At 46.7% G+C, this 23926-nt stretch overlaps 1 protein-coding gene across 1 annotated transcript in view; it reads left to right on the top strand.

Moving 5' to 3' along the window:
* The first annotated feature begins 833 nt into the window (after positions 1–833).
* UBA7 (ubiquitin like modifier activating enzyme 7) overlaps positions 834–23926 on the top strand; it is a 43271-nt gene continuing 20178 nt past the window's right edge. The window contains exons 1-12 of the mRNA XM_044451491.1: positions 834–1152; positions 2916–2978; positions 3296–3464; positions 6330–6464; positions 9573–9679; positions 9963–10053; positions 14917–15061; positions 15668–15765; positions 16531–16677; positions 17173–17331; positions 21364–21465; positions 21854–21934. Of these exons, the coding sequence (XP_044307426.1) occupies positions 2923–2978; positions 3296–3464; positions 6330–6464; positions 9573–9679; positions 9963–10053; positions 14917–15061; positions 15668–15765; positions 16531–16677; positions 17173–17331; positions 21364–21465; positions 21854–21934 (1290 nt within the window). The 5' untranslated portion in view covers positions 834–1152; positions 2916–2922. The remainder of the gene's footprint in view (positions 1153–2915; positions 2979–3295; positions 3465–6329; positions 6465–9572; positions 9680–9962; positions 10054–14916; positions 15062–15667; positions 15766–16530; positions 16678–17172; positions 17332–21363; positions 21466–21853; positions 21935–23926) is intronic.

Raw genomic sequence — 23926 nt, 5'->3', positions numbered from 1 at the left:
GCTAGGTGCGCACCCTTATCGCTTGATCTTAGTCTGTAAGCCCTGCTTGTTCGTGACTTCCTTGTTCGTGACTATTTTCGAATGGAGCCATCATCCTGCTGTGCACTCTGGAACGAGAAGGGGAGGAGGGAGGGAAGCTGTGGCTCCTCTGCCAACGCCACCCTAAGCATCTTTAGACTTAACAGGTACACTCCGCGCACCATGAAAACTTTTTGAAAAGTCTACTGGATTGTTGACAAAGTCCTTGCGACTATTTTTGACCGTACGCCCATGAGGACACAAGAGCCGTGCCGGATCAGGCCAAAGGTCCCTGTAGTCCAGCATTCTGTTCACACAGTAGCCGACCAGCTGCCTGTGGGATCCCAAGTGCAGGACGTGAGTGCAACAGCACCCTCCGCCCACACCATTGAAGACGCAACTCTATGCAAGTTTAGAGAGGGAAAACGCCTACACCTCCCGGCTAAGCTGGCTGGGCCCGCTGGCAGGTGTAGACCCTTTTTTCCGTCTAAATTTGCACAGGATTGCACCCGTAACTTGTGAAAATATGAAAAAACCGCCAGCCCACGCTTGGCCCTTCCTCAGCTCACAGGCACTCCCTCCCTCCCGCTGCAGGGCTACCAGTGCCCATAGCGCTACTGCTGCGGCGTCTTATTTCGAAGAACTGGTGTTGGTTTTCCTCGAGCACCGTTTGGCGGCAGGGCAGAAAATACGAATGTGTGCTAACAAACAGCTGCAAACACTGCCTTCGGCTTCCTGAATGCCTAGTTCAAAACTGATGCAAAGGAATCCGACCCTTCCGTTTTCTAAGAAATGCTTTTAGGTTTCACTTTCGTTGCGCGGCGGGAGGGAGGACGAGTCCTCGGCTTTGACGGGTTCGAGAGACACTGCTCAGCAGCAGTGAGATCTTCACCTGTGACTGGTTAATGTGAGGGTCCTACAGTCAAGTACGGTTTTCCCATTGCTTTCTGGAAATAGCATTGCACTGCACGTATCTTCTTCCTTGCTGCTGCAGCCTTCCGCTGTGCCTCCCGTGGAGCATTACAGACCAACAATCCGGAAAGCGGCATATTGCAGGATCTGACCGCTGAGTCGCTGAGTTTGGTGCTGGCACTTAAGAACTAGGACAGTCGTCACCAACCTGAAGCCCTCCAGGTATTTTGAACGACAACAAACATAGCCCCTGACCGCTGGACGTGTTGGGTGGGGCCGATGGGAATTGTAGTCCAAAACACCTGTTTCTCAGGGGCACCCTCTTCTTGCACAGTTGGTTTGGGCTGAGCTAAAACTAGATTGTAGGCTGTAGCACAGTGTGCCTGGAAGGGATTCCAAATGGGAAGGGGTGTATCCAGTGTGAGTCCAACATAGAGTAGATCTTCTGAAATGAATAGGACTTAAGTTAGGCCAATATTGGATATAGCCCGAAATCTACATCCAAATTCAAGCTTAGTTATACATTTACTTTTGAATAAGTCTAGTTCAACTCAATATGAAATATTAGAAGTAGCCGGTCAGTTGCACACACTCCACCCTTGAACCCAAGCAGTTCTTCATTTGCAGACCTTTGTTTTAAGTCATGTTCTGTGCATGGTCCACATAGTTTTCACCTGAATGTCTTGGGGAACCAAAATGGGGTGGTGGGCCATCTTGGGATGGATCATAGCCATGACTACCATCATTTACCTTTGTATTTTCTTACCATTAAAAAAAAGATGAGTAAGGAAGAATAAACAGAAAAAAAGAGGACTGGAAAGAGAGAGAGAAACAGGTACCTAGACATATATGATAAAACATAAAATAGAAATGATATAGGAAAAACTGAATTCTTTAATATTTGCATTAAAACAGATTGCTTCTTAATTTTTAAAAACAGTGAAAAGTAGGATTCATATATCTGCTTGGAATTAAATATAATTCCTAAGATTAAAGACACTAGAATATGTTTCATGTTTCTTGATGTTTATTTTGGCATAAACGGGACTAACAGTTATCTGTGGTCCAATCAGTGCTTAGGGAATCTAAGGTTAGTTATAGAGCCCAAGAATGTGAAAATATGTTTGCTTGCCCTGGTATTAAAGTGAAACAGCAACCCCTCTGAATTTCAGGAGTGACTTATAGTATTGGGGAGCTGCTTGTTCTTTGGTTGCATAAGTCACTCCTGAAATTCAGAGGGGTTGCTGTTTCACTTTAATACCAGGGCAAGCAAACATATTGCCCTGCCATTGTCAGACATGGATGTGTGAAACCTCCTTGTCACACAAGCTTGTGCATATGACCTGACATCCAAATTTCACTAACTTGGAAGCAAAGGCAGAGCCTTCCAGTCAGGATTTGTGTTGAGCGACTTTGTCCTAATAGCACTCAGCGCAGCATATTCTTATTGGAGAGTTAGGAAGGAATTTTCTCAATAGATTAATTCATTAATTCTTTCAGAGAATTATAACCTGCCTTTGAGCCATTGTTCTAACAAGACTGTTTGCACAGGTTTTGAGACATACAGATATGGGACCTCCTAGTTGTTAGACAGGGCTTTTCTCAGCTTATTATATTTTTCTGTTTTAAATGTGGTTCTGATTTTTTTTATTGTTAACCTTTATATGTTTTAATACATTTTAATGGTATACTTTCTATTTTTAAAAATGTGCTATTGTGAACTGCCCAAAGAACTTTGACTGAGGGGCAGTATAGAAATAAATAAGAAAAAAATTAAGAACATTAATTTAGAAGCAGCTACAGTTAAAATCCTTTAAGCACACAATATGATAATTAATCAATGAAGACTGGAGTAAAAGTGTCTTCAGGAGGTGGGGCTGCCACTGAGGCTGATCTTAATGCTTAGGTGGGTGAGTTCATAGAGGTGCAGGTACCCTTTCATAAAACCTGGTTTCAAACCTCAGTCTTTTGTTTCTTATGGGCAGGAGCAGAATGAGTACCTCTAAGAGCTCTCCCAAGATCGACGAGGAGCTGTACTCTCGCCAACTGTGAGTCTTGTGATATATGACATGGAAGCAGGAGGTGTTCTGGTTGAGCTCCAAAGGGATGTGGACCAGAGGGCCTGATAGGGTTGCTGTAGTCTGACCAGGTTGTAGAGTAAGCAGTAATAGGATTCTGAAGAAGAGTGAGATGCAATAGAAAACTAAGGAGGGACTAAGGTGGCTAATGGGGAGTGGGATCGGTGATGGCAGGGCCCAATACTTGGCTGGGGAGCAGTAGGAAACAGTGGAGGTGAAGTTGGGGTGTGATATTGTGCAAGCTTTGCATGCTCACCATGTTCTTAACATAGAGATGTTCTTTCTAGCTACACGCTGGACCATAAGGCCATGCAGAAGATGTCCATGGCAGACGTGCTGGTCTCTGGAATGAAAGGGCTGGGGGTGGAGATTGCCAAGAATATTATTCTTGCAGGAGTGAACTCTGTCACGCTCCATGACCAGGACAATGTGAAGTGGAGTGACCTCTCCTCACAGGTATACTGTTTATTATTATTATTATTATTATTATTATTATTATTATTATTGTCATCACCACATTGTATTTGTATCCTACCTGTTTTCCTCTTATGAGAAATTTAAGGCACCTTACATAGCTCCTTTTTATCTTCACAACAACACCTCTAGGGAGGTGTTGATACCGCTCTACACAACTCTGGTACACCCACAAGTGGAGTACTGTGTCCAGTCCAGGGCTCCCCATTATAGGGAAGACATAGCTAGGTTAGAATCGGATCAGTGCAGGGTCACAAGAATGGTAGCCAGGTTGGGAGGGATGACACATGAGGAGAGATTGAGGGAACTGGGTCTTTACAGCCTGGAGAAGAGGAGACTCTGAGGGGATCTTTTAGCAGCTTGTGGGGGGATGTCATGTGGAGCAGGGCCATGTCCTGTTCCTCCCTGCAGTGGAGGGCAGGACACTTGCCAATGGGGCGAACCTCAAGGAACCAGGCTTCAGGTTGGATATCAGGAAGTACTCGTCAAATGTCAGGTGAGGGTGTTCAAGGAAAGATTGGACAACCACATGGTGGGCATGTCTTGAACAGAGTCAGCTGGAGCTGGGAGTCAGAACAGAACTGGGAAGCCCCTTCTGACTTGCTTTGTTTCTATGTTTCTATGTAATGCTGAGAGGTGGGTCAGGCTAAGACGAAGTGGCTGGCCCAAAGTCACCCAGTGAGCCACATGGCTGAGTTGGGACTAGAACCTGGATTTTCCAGGTCCAGCACTTTAACTACCACAATGACTGCAAGTCGCTGTTTGCTTAGCAAATCTGGAAGCCTGAGGCATAGAGCCCTCTTGCACTTTTGACATATCCTGTGGCATTTTATGCTACTATTGTTAGAAACATAGAAAGAGAGCCAGTCAGAAGGGGTCTCCCAGGCCATCTAGTCTGACCCCTGGCTCCAGCAGGCTCCACTGATGACATGTCTACCATGTGCATGTCCAGCCTATCCTTGAACACCCTCAACTACCCTTGGAAGCCCATTCCATATTCTCAGGGTCCTAAACATCAGGAAGTACTTCCTGGCATCCAAATTGAACCTTGGCTTTGCTCCATTGGAATGTGTCCTGCCTTCCTCCACAGGGGAAATGGGTCTCTACCCACCTCCGTGTGGCACCCTCACACGTACCTATATGTAGGCATAGGTTGTTGTCACCTTCCTTGAGGCCACATACACATATATCATAGCTACCCTACACTTCCTTTAGCTATTTCTAAACATGTAGGCATGTGCATGTTGGACTCTGTTTTATATTTAAGAGTAGACCAATTCTAATCAACGGGACTTGAATTAGTCACAACTCCCTGAAATGTCATTGATTACAATGGGTATACTGTGAGTATGACTGAGTCTGGATCAAACTCATGTGTTTGTAGTCTTGCCTCTGAACTGCTAACATTGATATTGGGTCTGTGCAAGATGCTCCAAGATTATGTTCTAAGCTGTTCACATCAAATATATTTCTCCATTACCAGATTGTTGTCCTATACTTTTTTCCTGTAAACCTACCCTCATTAGTTCCTTGGGATAACACTGGCTGAGGATGCCAGTTGTCTAAAAATAAATTGGTAAAGTAGTTATACCAAGAAATGCAGAATTTTGTGATGGTGTTCCAATTACCTTTTATATCCCCAAATGCCAAGTTAAGTTGTAAGTCACTGAACTCATGACTTGATCCCAGGTTGTGGCTCACTGAATTGCTACAATGAGATTGCTGTAGGTAGTTCATGCGTTTTCTTGGTTATTGTGTAATCTAGTCATGAGATTAAATCAAGGTTGCAGACTTTGGGAAGTCTGAAGAGTCTCTTATTAAAAGCCGGACAAGAATTGCTGTCTCCTTAGGCTCTGTAGATCATAAAGGGTCTTTTAAAACTCATCACCTTGTGCCCTACTGTTCCACATCCTCAGTTTATGTCAATGTAAACATTAGAGTAGTATCTTTGCAGTCCTGCTGTAGCAACATGCCCAGCTTGTGTTAGGAATAACCCCCACAAAAAGTGCCTCTCAGAAGTGGGATACATGGGCCAATATAAGGTAACACATTCCGCATCATTCTGTTTCTTACAGCAATGAGAAGGGGCAAAGACTGTGTTAGGCAGTACCGTTTGGCCATTGCAAGCCCTCTCAAATGTTGCTTTGGCTCTCTAAATTTCACTAGGTGGTGCCCACACATTTTTAAGGACATCTTTGCAAGCATGCACTCGAGACATTGCGCTTGTCTTTTTATAACATTGTTTGTACTGCTCCAGGATGTCTTGTAGATGAAGAGTAGAGACAGATAAAAATGTTGTTTCCTTTCATTAAATATGCTTGCATTTCTCCTCTTCAAAATAACATTTGGAAACAGAATGAGGCAACAGAGGCTTCATATGGAAGCTAGGAAAATGCAGTGAGATCAAGCCTTGCTGATTCTCCTCTCTCTAATGAAGAGCAATTCATAAATTTTAAAAATGAAGTCCATAAGTCTTGATCTTGCAAAATAGCTAAGGAAGGCTGGTATCTCACAACACTACTTTCTGCTTCCAGTTCCCAGTTCCAGGCTTGCTTGGTGCAACTGTGGAATGCAAGCAGCCCTGGTCATACTGTGCCAATGCAGATAGAGGGACAATCCTACTTTAAGTACATATTTGAGGATGGAGGAACAGAGCCAGGGTCCAAATCTTGGTTTTGCTCTCAACCAGTGTACTTAATCTGGTGGGAGAACAGGCAACAAAGGAGCAAACACAGCTTTAGTTGTACCAAAGTGTATCAAGTACCTCCATATAACAACAGTATAGTCTTTCCCCCACTCTTAACCTTGGTGCAAGTGAATCATTTTAGCATTGCTTTGTCTCTGCAGTTCTACCTATCAGAGAATGTTGTGGGGAAAAACCGAGCAGAGGTCTCCAGGCATCACCTTGCCAATTTAAACAGCAATGTGTCTGTGAAAGTGGCTGTTGAGGAGCTGACAGAAAGCTTCTTGTCTTCTTTTAAGGTAGGGTCAAAGCACTGTGTCCCATTTCACCAAAGTGAGAGCAGGACTAACCGATGCTAGAAATAAATCGCCACGGGGTGATTTATCAACACTTTCCCCAGGAAGCAAAGGGGCGCAAACCTCTTTGGCTAAGGACAAAATTCCCTTGTGGAGATTTGGAGCCATGTCCCAGTGGTGAGCATGGCCTAAGGTAAAAGACTAGCGATAAAATGCCAACATATTTTAGCTTAAAGTTTTTGTTTCCTGAGGAGAAGCATTTCAGTCTTTTAGAATGGGGGAAATTACTCAAAAACTGGAAAATCACCCAGTGATCAGTGACTGGGGAAGGGGGAGTGGTCACTTGGGAACCGATCTGGTCCTTCGCCTAGAGTTCTGTATCCCTCATAGAACATCTCAAGTTGGGTAAGTGGTGTGATGTCCTCCGGATGATTGGGACTAGAACTCCCATAATCTTTGGCCACTAGTCATACCAGCCTGAACCAATGGGGGTTGTAGTCCCAAGCATCTGGATGGCACCAGGGTGCTATTTCTAATCCAATCTAAACTAATGGGAGATCGTGTATTCTTTGCCCTACAATAGCAAGATACCTACCCTGGAGATGGATGTCTGGTTGTTTCTGATGGCGTTCAGTTGGTGGTGATTCATCCACAATAGTTTATTACTTTTTTGTTCTGAAACTGCACTTGAAACACTAGAGGGAGGTCTTGCCATTAATTTCTCATGGATGTTGTCAGCTAGGATGTATATGTAGTTCTATTTTGCAGCAGGCTTCCTCTTCGCTTGACATTGGATGGGTTCACACATCATCGTGAGCAATCCTGAAGGTTACCATGTTTCATGTTTTTTTAATCACGATCTGTCTCACAGATAGATGAGGTGGTTTCTGTATGATTGTGGTTTCCATCCTCCCCACTGTTGGCTCCTATCCTATCTGGTTCACCAAGTCACCATGGCTAAAATTCAGTCCGAAGTGCATTGCTCCCGGCCTACATCACCTGCCTCTTTCCCCTTGTCTGCACAGTTCCCTGGGTGATCCCTCTGTCTCCCTTTCCCAGTGCTTCTTTGTCTCCCTCAGCCACAGCTTCCTTTTAACAAATGGAACTGCCCACAGGAATCATCTTTTTTTGCTGCATTTTCCATGCCTAAGCATCTTTACCCACAGTCTCGCCTATCTCCCTCGACCCTCACTGAAGACTATTGAGGCTTGAATTTGTGCAAGAATTGTAAACATATCCATTGGTTCTCCCCCTGCCCCGCCAGGCATTTTTTTCCACAGAGAGCATGTGCATAGGCAGGTTTGGCCCTCTGCCTCCCTGCGCATGCCTGCAGCCAGCATTTTCTTGTTTCCTGCACCAGGCAAAGTGTCTCCTACGCCCACCTTAATGGGCACACATGGAGGCTTGTCTTTTTGACAGCCCACCACACTCCCCTTTCTCCAGCAGTCTTTGTCTTCTAATATCCCAGGCACTCCCTGCTCCCCCATATTATCCCTCCTGATTCAGGATGCTCCAGGCAGTACCCATTCCCAGAGATGGCATCCTCTGGAATCCATCCATGCTGGCTTACATTCACCTCCCTTTCCTTCTTTTTGGCTTGGTTTCAATCCCCAAAATTCTCTGACATCCCATTATCGGTCCTTTATTTCCTTCTTGTCTTGTTGATCTTACATTTCTTTTACATTACCCTTCATTTATATCCTACCTTTTTTCCTCTTGTGAGGAACCCAGGCAGATTACATAGTTCTCCTCCACTGTGTTTGTTACCCTCACAACAAATTGATGAGGTTAGCTAGGCTGAGAGTGAGTGACTGGCCCAAAGGCACCCAGCGACTTTCATGGCTGAATTATTCCCACAAAATGGGAATTAGAACTCAGATCTCCCAGATCCCCAGTCCAGCACTTCAACCACCACACTGCACTGGCTCTTACCTTTCCAGTTCTTCATGCCAGTCCCTGCTTTGCATTTCTTCTCCATTAACTTCATTTCCTGCATCCTCCAGTCCTACATGCTAGTTTCTCATTTCTCCCATTCATGTGCCCATTCAACCCCTTTGGATCATGAAGGCCAGGCTTCCTCCCTCTTTCCAGAAAATACAAACTCCCACATGTTTGAGCCCCTGCTCAATCTTCTTCCACACTGTTATCAGAACATTCCCCACAAAAAGTACTGGAATACACTGCAGTCCTTATTCTAACCTGGATAAGTATTCCCAGCCCCAAATGAAAACCTCTCATCAAGAAATACTCTTCTATAATAAAGTGTATCTTTATTTCAGAAGCATATGAAAAAAAAATTGCTTTCTTTAAAGGATTTCTTCAGATAGAAACTACTGGTTATTTTCTCAAGAATAGATGTGGTGTCTGAAAGCCGTGGCTATGGTCTAATTGCCTCCCCTCCCTATTGTATCATTCTTCCCCGTGCTAGCATGTGTCCAAGTATCTAGATACTTTTGGAAGGAAAATAGAAGGCATGACAACTCAGACTGGCACCTGCAAAAGCAACAGCAGGCAGATACCAGTGCAGAGACTGGCCGACTCCAAGGTTGCTCTTTTTGGTGGTGCTAAGAACGTCTCTGAGCCTAGAAAATGATAGGTGGAAATTTGGACAAAAGCAGAGAAGGTGGAAGGGAGTGGGAAGGAATAGCTGTGTACAGGAGCAGGGCAAGCAGCAACACATCTGTTACTAAGCGGAGATGGGTAGAAGAGGCCAGATGGTTGGAGAGCCTCCTAGAGTGGCTGCTCTTTCCAGGGTACTCTGTGGTAGTTGAATACTAGGACCATGGAAACCATGATGCCAGGTTTGGATGTCGCCATGGTAAACAGAAACCATAGAGCATACCATTTTTTCTTGTCATGGATTCTAGAGACTAAACATACCATGCTGAAATACCACAACTTGGTCTGGACAACACAACAGACCAATAAAGGTTTAAAAAACCACCATGGTTTTTCATGTTGTGTGAATCCAGCCAATGAATGCCTACAGAGCATCTCTTTGAAAAGTGCTCCCTCTGTTATCTTGTGTTTTTATCTCCCTTATGGGTCAGATAGCACTCCTGCAGTTTACACACAATTCTATCCAGCAGTAAACCTCTTCATTCGCTACAGGTTGTGGTCCTGACCAACTCAACTTTGGAGGAGCAGCTGAATGTCAATGATTTCTGCCATGCCAACAACATTTGCTTTGTCCTTGCTGACACAAAAGGCCTGGCTGCGTAAGTGCTTCCGAGTGGGTCCTTCCTTGTCCTGAGAGGGGGTTGCTGTGGTGATCGGTGTGTATCAGTGACTGTGGGCAGAATGAGAAGGGAATTGAGAGCACATAGCAGCGAGCAGCATGCCAACAAGGCATTGCAAGAGGAAGCTTCTGTGGGCAGGGAGATCCTGAAAATGAAAGTGATTTGGAGGGTGGGTGCTTTTGAGGGAGAAGCAGTGGGTTGAGTGAGTCATATGAAATAGCAGAAGGACTAGAAGTGTAACCTCTTCTGCCTTGGTCTTCAGGCAGCTTTTCTGTGACTTTGGAGAACGCTTCATAGTATGTGACCCTTCGGAGGCTGAACCATTCTCTGCTGAAATTCAGCACATCACCCAGGTACTTTCTTTCACCATTACACAATGACTGGGTTTTCACAACACATTGCAAGTAAAAAGCTACAGTGGGCTCTCATGTCATGAGACCAGAGCAAATCCTGAAAGTGGCTTGTTCACAGGCAATAAGCTGCTTTGACAGCCCGTGGGTTGTTGTAGGGCTCAGGCCAATTCCACTGTGGGTATTGGGAAGAAGCAAGCAAGTAACTTGGCAAGAGTAGCAAAAAAGCCGGTGCCACTCTTGCAAGCTTGCCTAGGGCACCCCCAGCACTAGTACCCTACAAGTACTCCAAGACCACTGTGGGGCAACTGGCACTGGTGTGTGTCCCTACCGTGACAGCGGGCCCTTTTTAGGCTTTTTTGATTCTTTAATTCTTTTTGAAGAAAAAAAAGATCTTTCAAGGATCATGAACTCTGTCAGACTAGAGGAGCTGTCAGTGGCCAGCAAACGTTTTTTTAATTTGTGCACACAATGTGAACAAATATTCTGGAGGCTTTGCGAGCCAATTTTAGCCACACTTGCATAAAGGTGCAGTTCTGCAGATGTGGGAATTGGAAGCTTCAGCCAGGTGGGGTAACTATTCTCAAAGTGTATCACGTACCAACAGTGGGCATTGACTCAGAGACTGCGAACAGGGGTTTTCTTTGCTTTCTCTTTATAGCTGTCAAATGACAAGCTGTCAATGGAAAGCAAAGGCACAAAGGTTCTTTGCTCACAAAAAGGTGTGGTAAGATTTATACGCTGTCCATGGCAAGTGCCTCATCTTTTTCTTTTTTGCCATGACTGTCCTCAGGGCACATTTTCCCCTTTCTCTCAGACTCTAGCTGTTCAGGAAAGTGCAGAAGTGCATCCTGGGCTGGCCAGGGGCTCTTGTTGTAATTGACCCACCTACGGTTGAATGTTAGGGAAGGGGGAGGTTTTTTTTTTTTAATCTGCTTCTATAATCTTATTCTGTTTTAATCTGTTTCATGGCGTCGTCCCTGGCCATGCTGACATTTATGTTTCCTGGAGAGCACGCGGGCGCTGCCATTGGCGTGGTCATGGGCAATGGACGTTACAGCGGTGGGGGCTTAACATGTCCGCATAGAAGAAGGAGGGACAGATGGCTGACACCTGTCCCTCTTTCTGGTTCTGCCCTCAGCCAGAGGGTGCCAGGTAGCCTTGTCAGCCACCCCTCAGGCCTGATGGTGCTGCTGCTCAATGCCAGGTCAGTCAATAATAAATCTTCCCTCATCCATGACTTGACTGTGGATGAGGGGGCCGACCTGGCTTGCATAACGGAGACCTGGGCGGGAGAGGGGGGGGGATGTTGCCCTCTCTCAACTGTGCCCGCCCGGGTATCTGGTTCAGCACTGTTCACGCCCAGAGGGGAGGGGAGGGGGAGTCGCTTTGGTTTACCGAGCCTCCATCTCTCTCACGGGACTTCAGGTCCCTTCGAGGCCAGGGCTGGAGTGCCTCTACTTGGTGTTGGGCGAACAAGACAGATTGGGGATCCTGTTGGTGTACCGTGCACCCTTCTGCCCAACAGTCTCCCTGTCTGAGCTGATGGAGACCATCTTGGACCTGGTGTTGAGGACCCCCAGGACGTTGGTCCTGGGGGACTTCAATCTCCATGCCGAGTCTGGTCTGACAGGGGCGACTCAGGACTTCATGGCCTCCGTGATGGCCATGGGGCTGTCTCAACATGTCTCCGGCCCAACCCATGAACGTGGACACACTCTGGACCTGGTTTTCTCAACGGGGCAGGAAGAGGGTGACCTGAGGGTGAGGAATTTATGTTTGACTCCCCTGTCATGGTCAGATCACTTCCTGGTGAGGTTTGTGCTTGAGAGCGGCCTCTCCCTCTGTAAGGGTGCGAATCCGATGGTGTGGGTCCGCCCCCGGAGCCGGATGGATCCGGATGGATTCCTGAAAGCCCTGGGGGAGTTTCCGGCTGACAAGACTGGTGCTCCTGTCGAGGCTCTAGTCGAACTGTGGAACAGGGAGATGACCAGGGCTGTGGACACGATCGCCCCTAAGCGTCCTCTCCCACCGGGCAGAGCCCGCTCTTCCCCTTGGTATACACCTGAATTGCGGGCGATGAAGCAGGTTGGGAGACGGCTAGAGCGTAGATGGAGGAAATCACGGGATGAATCTGACCGAACACACTTGAGAGCCCACTATCGGGCCTATGCTGTGGCGGTGAAGGCGGTGAAAAAGAAGTTTTTTTCCCGCTTCCATTGCCTCCTCACAATGCCGTCCGGCGGAGCTTTTTCGAGTGGTGCAAGGCCTGGTTCGCCCGGGTCCTAAGGAAGATCTGGTTCCACCCTCAAAGGCCCGCTGTGACGACTTTGCCAGGCATTTCAGGGAGAAAATCGCTCAGCTTCGTCACGAGCTGGACACCACTAATGAATCAAAGGTTTCTGGGGAGACGCCAATGCTGCCGTCTGGTCCAGAATTATTGGATGAATTTCAGTTATTGCGGCCTGATGATGTGGACAAGGTGCTTGGACGAGTACGTCCCACCACTTGCCTATTGGACCCTTGCCCGTCTTGGTTAATAAATAATTCCAAGCACGGGACTGGGACCTGGACCTTGGAAGTGGTTAACGCTTCTCTGAGGAAGGGTCGGGTGTCTGCCCCTTTAAAGGAGGTGGTAGTCCAACCGGTCCTGAAGAAAGCGTCACTGGATCCAGAGATGGCCACTAACTATAGACCTGTGGCCAACATCCCGTTTCTGGGCAAGGTGTTGGAGCGGGTGGTGGCGGGACAACTCCAAGCACTCTTGGATGAAACTGATTATCTGGACCCATTTCAGTCTGGCTTCAGACCCGGGTACGGTACTGAATATGCTTTGGTTGCCCTGTACGATGACCTGTGCAGGGAGAAGGACAGAGGGAATGCGTCCCTGTTGGTTCTTCTGGACCTCTCAGCGGCTTTCGATACCATCGACCATGGTATCCCCCTGGATAGGCTAGCGGGATTGGGGGTCGGAGGCACTGCTTTGCAGTGGTTCTGCTCCTATCTCAACGGCCGATACCAGAAGGTAGTGCTGGGGGACTATGACTCTGCGCCATGGCAGCTATGCCATGGAGTACCACAGGGCTCCATTTTGTCCCCTTTGCTGTTTAACATCGACATGAAACCACTGGGAGAGGTCATCAGGAGGTGTGGGCTGTGGAATCATCAGTACGCTGATGATACCCAGCTCTACCTCTCGTTTTCCACAAATCCAGGTGAGGCAGTGGCTGTGCTGAACCAGTGCTTGGCCGAGGTAATGGGCTGGATGAGGGCCAATAAACTGAAGCTCAGTCCAGACAAGACGGAGCTCCTGTTGGTTGGCGGATCGGGCTTCGGAGAGGGTGGATTTAACCTGGTCCTGAATGGGGTTGCACTCCCTCTTAGGGACAAGGTCCACAGCTTAGGAGTACTCCTCGACCCGGAGCTTTCATTGGAAGCTCAGGTGACAGCGGTGGCGAGGAGCGCTTTCCTTCAGCTTCGGCTGATTCATCAGCTGTGCCCCTACCTGGAGTACGACTGCCTGGCGACGGTGACACACGCGCTGGTGACTTCCCGCCTTGACTTCTGTAACGCGCTTTACGTGGGGCTTCCCTTGAAGACAGTCCGGATACTTCAATTGGTTCAAAATAGAGCTGCCAGGTTGCTGACGGGGATGGGGCGTTATGTTCACGTGACTCCAGTCCTCCGTCAGCTTCACTGGCTTCCCATTGAAGTCCGGGCCCAGTTCAAGGTGCTAGTTATGACCTATAAAGCCCTAAACGGCTTGGGTCCTGGTTACCTGAAGGAGCGCTTACATCCATATATGCCCGACCGCCCCTTGAGATCTGCGGTAGAGGCCTTCTCCGGGAACCCTCCATGAAAGAAATTAGGAGGGTAGGTACTCGGAGGAGGGCTTTCTCTGCAGTGGCGCCCAATCTTTGGAATGCACTCCCCAGAGAGGTCCGCCTGGCGCCGTCGTTACTTGTTTTTTGGCGCCAGGTGAAGACCTTTTTATTTAAACGTCACTTTAATTGTTAACAATATTTGCTTATTTATCTGGCCAGGGTGACTTCTTTTATATTTTTATTTATTTTATATTGTTATTTTTGTATTTTATTGTATTGTATGGTGTTTGTAAGCCGCCCTGAGGCTTCAGCAAGGGGCGGCATAGAAATGTAATCATCATCATCATCATCATCATCATCATCATCATCATCCTGCCTGCTTTTTTGGGGAAAAGGTGATTTGACAGCTAACTGTCAAGTGAGTCACTTATAACATGGGATTTTGACCAGGTAATAGGTAATCCTGCACTGGGATGTTTGTCCAGGGTTGGGACTTGGACATCAGATACCCCCAAGGACAGCCCAGCCAAGGCTCTCAGTTTCCATACTTGAACTGTCAGTACCTCAATTGTGCTTTTTTAAGCTCTGGGGGAAAAGAAAAAAGGTGCATCAAATCAAAAGGGGTTGCGATTGGAATGGGGACAAGGAGGCAAAATGGGTTTTGCTGTGAGGGATACTGGGATACCAGCCGGAGCACTCAAGTGGAGAACAAGCTATGGCAAGCCCAGTCCTTTGTCAGGTGTACTGTGGGTTATTCTGAGAACCGCCCAGATAGCATAGGTTATTTGCAGGGTAGGTTGCCGTGCCACGCAAACCCACCTGTTATCATATATATTATATATAATATTATGCAATGCAATGCAAAACAAATATATGCTATTATCATATCATAATGTTACCTGTTAGCATACTGCTGCTAAGCTCCCATCTCTCTTTCTGGGCCCCCATCACCCCCTGGATGCAGTGGATCTAAGGCAGTCCCCGACCTATGTCTTCCTGAGCCAGGACCACTCACTGCCCCACATCTCTTCTCTTCCCACAGGGTAACCCCGGCATATTAACAGTGGCCCGTGATGATGAGCGAGAGTTTGGCAACTACTTTATGGATGGCGACTATGTAACTTTCTCACAAGTGAAGGGGATGACAGAACTAAATGGTGCTGAGCCTCGCCCAATCCAAACGAAAGGTAATGGGCCCTTGGTTTCCTTCTCCTGCTGGGTCTTTCCAGGCAGATGAGTCTCAGCACTAGCAATCAGAAGGCATTACACAGCTATTTTGTATTTTTCTCCTAGTTGATTTTTTGCACTAAGAAAAGTGTAGAAGGATGAAACAGTGAGAAAAACGGGAGGACTATGAGTGTCACCTGCCCTTCTTCACCACTCTCGTAAAATTCTGTGTCAGGGCAGTGGTGCAATCAGACACTTCGCTTGGAATTACAGAGCGTTTCTGTGGGCTATTCCAGCCTCCACCTAAAATGGGTACAGAAGGGAACAGGAGGACGAAGGTGGGAGATGTGTCAGGAAGCTTGGCCAGCAACAGTTCTGAGGGAGGAATTTCCCGGAAGGGTGGTGTGGTGCAGTGTTGTGGGGGGAAAGGATGCCTGGTGACTGCATTAGGCGCATGTTGTGAATGCAGCAGATGAGAGCGCCTGGTGGTTAAGGATACCCCCAAGGAAATGCAGAGCCCCCACTGCAGAAGCTGCATTGGTGGCAAGTGGACAGAAAGGCTCTGCTCTGACTCCAGACCTATTGAGCTGCTCAGTGAAAGTGCAGTTTTCATACTTTCTGTGTAGATGGATTCACCTTGGAAATTGGAGACACGTCTTCCTTTTCTCCCTACCAGTCTGGTGGAATCGTCACCCAAGTCAAGATGCCTCAGAAATACTCCTTTGTATGTACTCATTTCTGGGCTAGGGAAATCTCAGGAATGGGGAAACACGATCCTGCCTTTCAAGCTATTTCACAGGGGTGGGCTGAACTTTGAGCAATCTGATTGCCATGGCTGAGAATTTTCCATAGGGGATGCACAGTGTGACTTTACTAGGAAAGAGAGATCAGGGCTGCGGTCTTCTAGAGGAGCCAGCCTTGGTTCTCCAACATGCAAGGAGCTATGATGGGCTGCCCCATTAATAACCTATTATTATTATTATTATTATTATTATTATTATTATTATTATTTTGTATTTATTTGGTGATTATTGTAAGCCATCCAGAGATGTGCAGTAATGAATGGGTTAGAAATCCCCAAATAAATAAATAAATAGATAGATAGTAACTCGTTGAAAGAGCACCTCCTTTGTATGCAGGAGATCCTGAGTTCATCCATGACATCTTCAGGTAGGGATGGGACAGAACCCTGTCCAAGAAGCCAGAGACTTACTTCTGTTCCATGCAGACCAGGATTGGGGAACCTCAGGTCAGGGAACCAAGTCTAGCTCTCCAAGTCCTGCTCTAGCTCTTTGGAGTCCATTTCCCTGGCCCCATCCCTTTCCCCCAACCCCCAATCATTTGCTAGTTTCCTGCTTCCGTGCATTCCACCACCACCACCCTGTTCTCAAATGCTGAAATGTCTCTCCTAAGACTTAGTTACCAGCAGGAGGAGCTTTAAACTACTAATATACTGATTTCTCATTGGGTATGTTTTCCCCCACCACAGAAGTCCCTGTGTGCCTCCTTGGGTGATCCAAAGATCCAGACCTCAGCTCGGAGCCTCCTGCCTCGTTATTACACTCTCCATGCAGCTTTCCGGGCACTGAATATCTTCCAGAATGTGATGCAAAGATTTCCTAGGCCCAGGAATGAGGCAAGCTGCTCTGGTTTTCTTTTGTCCTAGCAATTATGTCCTTCTCCTGGGCTACCTGATGCTCTTAACCCAATGCTAGAGGGGCCCCCTTTTTCTGCAGAATGTCATGATTTTTCTTACAAGTTGCTATTCTAGCAGGGTTCCAGCACTCTGACCTATGAACCAAATCCAGCCCTCCTGTACTCTCAGTCTGGTTCCCCAGAAACCAATGCCCTCTTCCCTTGGCCACAATGTCCCCCCACCCCACCCCACCAACAAGTTCAAATGGCCTTTCCAATGGCTTAGTTCCTGCAAGTAAGAGCTATAAGCTAAAATATGCTGGTGCTTTGCCCCCATCCATTTTACCTGTGCCTCCTCTCAGCACTAGAAAGTAGCCCCCACAAATTTCTCTGAAACGGAATTCAGACTTTGGGCTGAAAGACGTTCAGCAGTACTGCATTGGGGCATCTTCAGACAGGTCCTTTCCCAGTCTAATCCATCATCATTCCTTGGCAGAATGATCTGGACAGGATGGTGAGGCTGGCAGAGATCCTGCGTGTGAGTGAGGAGCCGCTGCAAGAGGATCTGGTCCGAACATTTGTATCTTCATGTACTGGTGACCTAAGCCCTGTCAACGCCTTCATTGGAGGCCTGGCTGCTCAAGAGGTGCTGAAGGTGAGTGCGGGCCTTTGTAATGAGAGGCCTTCTTGAGTTGGTTGAAGGACTCGTACTTCTGGAAGAAATTTACTTGGTAGTCTCAGGCACGTTGCTCTCTCCCAGGCTTGCCTCTCCCCCATCTTCAAGCGGGAGGAAATCATGCTAATAATTAATGATTATTAATTGTTGTTGTGAGGATGAGTGCATGCAAAACTCTTGGAACTGTTGGAAGCACTATTCAGATGTGAATTCTAGTAGTGGCGGTGGCTGCTGCTGCTAAGTAAGGAACAGCCTGAAGCTGCTCATAATTCAGTAATAACCCAAACCTGACCTAGTGGAGACCAGAAGTGGTCATTTGGGTACACAGGTCTGAAAGGCAGATGCCCTACTCCGGTGACCCACTTGTTTCTGTATCACTGTTGCAGGTCAAGTTACTGCTTGCCCTCTTTAAACCAACTTAGCTGGTTTTGTTTGGGATTTGCCAGCTAGGCTTAGTTGTCAACTGGTGATGATGATTATTTTAAAAAACCTGATTTGTGATTAGGTAATTTGAAAAGAGTGCAGATATGAGTCAACTGACCTAGAGATTTGCAGTGGCTATTTCTATGGTAGGAAAGGAAAGGAAAGGAAAGGAAAGGAAAGGAAAGGAAAGGAAAGGGAAGGGGTGGGGGGGAGCTCATTTTAGTTTTTGTGCTAACTCGGGAATGAGATGTGTGGACAAGTTCCCTGGAGCACTGGAGCTTTTGCCCCCTTTGTGCATTGTTGTCATGCAGTTTCTGAGGATGAGGGCACTCCTGGCCGTGCTCCCCAGGCGTCAGGCGCCCTGCCTGGCCACACATGCAGGGGTGGAGCACATGGGGCCTTTGCGGGCAGGCAGCTCCTTGCAAAGAGACGCCTTCCTTGCAGAAGTCATGTTAATCTGGGGTGTCCATAGGCAGGAAAGCCCAGATGGCACACGGAATGTCAGGGATAGGGGCTTCTTCCTTAGTAATTGCATGACACTTGTCACATACATGTTTGTAGAACAATCGAATAAAAGCACAAGCCTTGCTGGACCTGATGCAGTCTACTTATGTTGCACTACAACTCCTTTCATCTCCTGTCAGCTGGCTGGGGAAGATGGGAGTTACAGTCCAACTCATCCAGAGGGTGCCAGGTTGGGCAAGGATGCTAAACACACTTAATGAGTGGGGAATGAGTCTCACTGAGTTCAATAGGCCTCCCTCTGAGCAGGCAGGCTCAGGACTGCACGGTTACGCAGACATGCCTCTGTTCCCAGTTATAAAGCTGTCCCTTGAGCCATAAAGAGAACGGTCAGCTCAGGGATGTCTGAGTATGTTGTGCTCAGCACCAGCTGCCAGGTGGAAGGGGTGCTAGGCAAAGCACCTTCTGGTGGGGCTACTTCTTTATCAGGGGCTCTGATGAGAGAGCATCTGGCCATGGTGGTGTTACATGGGCTCAGGGGAATAATGGGAAATAGAAAAGGTGGCCAGGTGGTCCTGCTGCTCAGAGGATCAGGCCAGAAGAAGACACGAGGGAGGGTTCAGGGTAGGCATCAGTGGTGGTCTCACCAAGATTCCAGGTGATGACACCAGACTGCTTTGTCCTTTTACTATTTCAGGCCCTAATTCAACCTTCTCCAATCTGGTGCCCTCCAGGGTGTTGGACTCCCACCTGCCACCGCCAGCATTGCCCGTGGCAGGAATGCTTGGACCCATGGCCCAACCCCATCAGGAGGGGGCCAGGCCAGTGAAGGCTGCCTTGGTCTCAGTGGTCACGTGATCACTTATGCGCAGAGCTGGAGGAGGCTGCAGGGAGCTTCCTACTTCTGCCAAAAGGTGCTCAAGGGAAAGAAAGAGCCTCTATCCCTGAGACCTAGGAAAGCTGCTACCCATCAGACTGGGTATTTTAGGGCAACAAAGGCTCCCATCAGCCCCAGCCAGCATGCCAATGGTCAGGAATTCTGAGAGTTTTAGTCCCAAATAGAGCAAAGCTGCCCTGCATTAATGTTTGAAGGGGAGACACGCATTCAGATAAGGAGTGCACAGCCTGTAGTTGTGGGACCGCATGCAACCCTTGGCTGCTCAGCCATGTAACCCTTGGTTGCTTCTCCTTGGAAGGCTGGCAGAGCCTCAGCAAAGTTCTCCCCCAAGTTACTATTCCTGTTGTGTCCTGCTGCCATTAGCACCATCACAGCAGGTTGGGAGAGGCTTTCATTCTCCCTGGCATCTCCACCCAGCAATCCTCGGCAGCTAAACAGCGGCAGTTTAACAAGATAGAGGTATGGAGGGTACAAAGTGCTTGTGTGTGCATGCACACTCATGTATAGCCCCGCAGGCAACTCTAGAGGTGGCCCTTGAGGCCAAAAAGGTTGCTCACTCTTGCTTCAGATTAACCTCACAGCTTATGAATCTCCCTTGTGCAAACTCCTCTCCAAGAATTACACCAAAAGTGCAAAAAGATGGTTATGCATTCATTTCAGATAATATTGCTCCAGCCAGTTTTTTGAGCTGTTTTCCAAGTTACTTTTTAAATCTGTGAGCAGGAAATCTAATTTCAGACCCCCACATACATTTGCAACTTGGGAGCCACAGCATCAATTCCATAAGGTTTTTCTAGAGCAGGGAAAATGGCACAATTTCTGATGGCAAAAGAAAATTCCATTTCTTCTTGCATATTTGCATTACACACAGTGTCCTCTAGAGTTACACAGCAAAAAAAAAAAAAAAAAGCAGGAAAGGGAATACTCATTGTGGAGTGTTCAAATCCCAAATCTGGAACAAAAGCAAATGTCGATGCAGCAGATTTACAGCTTTGTGTAAAAATGCCTAGCTCTCTGCCTCCAAGTTCAATGTGAGAGTAATAGTAACTTGCAGTCACTGAAGCCATTACTGTGTGCTTTCCCTCTGTCACACACACACACACGCACGCACGTACACAGTGACTACAGAAAAGCAAACTGCTGTGGGTAACCAAATAGCTCAGAGTTGGCACAAAACTGTAACTAAAGATTGGATATCTTGTAGTCTAGATTGAGCAAGTTCTTAAATTTCTGTTCTCTGGAGTGGATGGAACAGCAGATTCTCTAGGGACGATAAATAGCAGAACAAGCTGAAGGACATACAGATTGCTAAACTTTCCTATAGCATCACAAGCCTGGCTGAAAATAGGAGTAAAGCGTAGGAGAATCTGAGGAGACAGGAACTCTTTTGCATCCTAGTTAGCAGAATAAAATGTACTGCCAAATATAGTGGCAAACCAAAACGAAAATGGAGGAGTAGCAGCATTTTATTCTATCTGTTACCAAGTTACAGTCATTTTATGGTACAATATACACAGGTCTAGGCAGCCCTAATGCCCCCAGCATTCCCCAGCCAGCCAGAGACACTTTGAAACTGGAAAACAATTGCATGAACTTTACTTATGTTATATAAATGAAAGAAATCAAGGTACTGGAAACTCTTGTCACATTAATTCAGCTTCCCCTGACCTGGTGTCCTGCAGAGAATTTGGATAACTATTCCCAGCATCCTTCAATCAGCAAAGCTGGCTGAGGATGCTGAAAGTTGTACTCCAGCAGATCTGGTGGGCACCAGGGTGGGGAAGAGTGCCCTAATTAATTTTAGCAAGGCAGAGAACTGTGCATGATATACTGACAACAATCACTCTAGTATTTTATTAGAGTTGTTGAAACTCCTTCAGTTTCACTGTCACTACTTATTTGTTCTATTTCACACTGAGACATTTGTGTGTTTCACATGATTGCTAGGAATGATTGCCTAAAACACATGAATCAAACTTTGAGAAGGCCTGGCTTGCCTAATGTTGTATTTTGCAGTTGGCACCCATTCATTGTTACTAATGAAATTATGAAATGGGACATTTCCCATGGAAAAATAAAGCACTGAGGAATGTTCCATTTTGGAAAATGTTCTGCTCCACCATCCTTGACCATGGAGTGATAGTTCAGCCCACCTGGGAGGCACCATATTGAGAGAGGGCTCATCTAAAGGAGAACAAAACAGCTTCTCCCTTTTGCTCTGTTCACAGGCTGCTTCACAGAAGTTCACTCCGCTGAACCAATGGCTGTATTTTGATGCCTTTGAATGCCTGCCACAAGAGGAGCAGCTAACAGCCGAAGACTGTGCTCCGGTGCGTGATCCCTTCTCCAGATAGTACTTTTCCAGTACTAACAGGATAGGAATATGGTTCTGTTTGTGCTGCTTCAAGCTTGGAAGGAGTTCTGACACTCAATACACTCAGCCCCTTACACTTAACCGCTCTTTACTGAAGGCAGCTAAACGCCTGCGTCGGCTCTTCTCTTCTGCGTTGCTCCATGGAAGACCACAAGCACCTCTGCTACCTCTAGAGTGTCGAAGGCACATCTTGCTCTCTTCTTCTAGCCCCACTACCAGATCCTGCACCCATTAGGAGCCGAAATCTGTTAGAATAGATGTGGGCATGTCTGGTGTGAATTGTGTTGATATCAGTGTGTCCCCTGCTTGGTTCTCTAATGCCAGCTATCTCTACCCTCCAACAGCGTAACAGCCGCTATGATGGGCAGATTGCTGTTTTTGGAGCCAACTTCCAGGAACAGCTTGGAAAACAGAAATACTTTGTGGTGAGTAGGGCTGGCTAGATGTGGCCTTCTTGAAGAATCCGACAAAGTTCTTACCACACAATGCCTAATTTTTAAATGCAAGCTCCTTGCAACCTAGTGTCCTCCAGATGGTTTGGACCACAACACCCATTATCCTCAGCATGGGACAGTGAATATATGGAATTTACTGCCATATGATGTTGTGTATTTGCAACATGGTGGTGTAATTCTTTCAAGGCACTTGTCTATCTTTCTTGTGGTCTGTTGTTATCTTTTTAGCACTCTGTTGTGCTCAAATGGACATTTCTATTCTTGCCTAGTCTGAATTTGGCAACATGAGGCCAGAATTCATGGCTCATATGTTACCCCACCTCTGATATACAGGGAGGGGTAGAAGAGAGATGCAGGCAGCAAGGGGAGACCATGGAAGTGACATGTGATGAGGAGAGGAAAATCAGGATTTAACACAGTCCAGAGGGGCTGTGTTGATACCCTACTGATGAGATGCAGCATAACAGATTGCTGCTGCCCCTTTTCCTTTCCCCATGGGCTTCTTTTCATATTGATTTTAATTTGAAAGTTTCAAGCACTGGAACAAAAAGTATGTGTCCATTTCCCTTCTGTCCTTGCACAGAATCTATAGGGTTGGAACATGCTTTGCTTCCTGGTTCTCTCACTGGTAGTCTGTGGTGGTGGCCTTAATTACTTTGCCAGCTGGAAATAATGGAAATACTCCAGTACATCTGAAGGACACAAGATTTAGGAGGGCTTCCATATTCCATGATGAGAAATCTGTATCTTTTCTAATCATTTCTCAGCTGCCTGATAGTTAAAACTGCATTGGGATTAAATTGTTTGCTGATCAACGGATAGGTTATTAAACTGGTCATTGAATGGACTGACTGTTCACTTAGCTTTAGTGCCTATTCTTCCAGTACCTTACAGCAATGAGATTGCTGATGGTTTAAGCTTGAAAGGTTGCACCCAAAGAAGTAGATTTTTTCTGTGATGAGTAACTGGCCAAGATCCATTCTGCAGCCATTACTGAAGTTTCTTTGTAAATATTTGGTAGCACAAGTGCCTAACATAGAGGTCTGGAAGGTTTTCATCCTAGTTAGCATGAGTCCAGCGTTTTTCCATCACTCCCACTGGATGATGATGGCTATAGTCAGTAGGCATTATCTCCAGCCATGTCACCTTCTGCGCACCTGAATGCACAGAACAGGGTAGGTAATACAGTACCTTCCAGATGGCATGGCTCAACCTCTGGCCATAAGCCATGCTGGTGGGAGCTGATGCACTCCAAAAACATCTGGAGGGTGCTGGGTTACCAACTTCCTGGCATAGAATGAATGGGGAATTTGGTGTAGATCCCTGAGAATCTCAGCATTCATGGAAGGAGGAACTGGGAGGGGAGGGGAGGAGGGAGAAAGGTGGGCTCTACCTCAAATATACCCCCAAATATGGTTTGGGGCTATATTTGAACATGTCAGGATCTGTTGAAAGCTCCTGTCTTTAGAGGGGGAAGATTCTCTGACCTATTTGTTTCTCTTTGTCTCAGCTAGGTTATCAGATGTAAGGATAAGCAATGCAATTACCTGTATTTATAAACTATATATGTATATGCACAACAGTTCTTGATTTGCATAATATGTTCTTAGCATAATATGTTCTTGAATCTTTTGGGTCCAGAATCTAATGTTGGCACAGATCTGAACAACCCTCATGTGCAAAAATTCTGGTTTGATCAAGGTGCTCAGCATTCCCCCAACCCCCTCACCAAAACCTTTCTTAAGGTTTCAGGATACAGCCATTGCTTAACCGTATATAATTTAGACTTGAGAAATTCATCTTTGTATTCTGATTGATTGAGTGCCTCTTTTTGGAAAACAGTAGAATTTCTTTCCCTCTCTGTTTTCTCATAAATCCATCCGTACATTGCATGCATTGCAAAACCTTTCCAGAGTTCAAACTTCTCAATGGTTCATTTTGGTAGAGGTGAGCACATGCTGA

This window comes from Varanus komodoensis, unplaced genomic scaffold, assembly GCF_004798865.1.
Source record: "Varanus komodoensis strain SLA01 unplaced genomic scaffold, ASM479886v1 scaffold6_2, whole genome shotgun sequence".
Taxonomy (NCBI): domain Eukaryota; kingdom Metazoa; phylum Chordata; class Lepidosauria; order Squamata; family Varanidae; genus Varanus; species Varanus komodoensis.
This window is presented reverse-complemented; position numbering and strand designations above follow the sequence as displayed.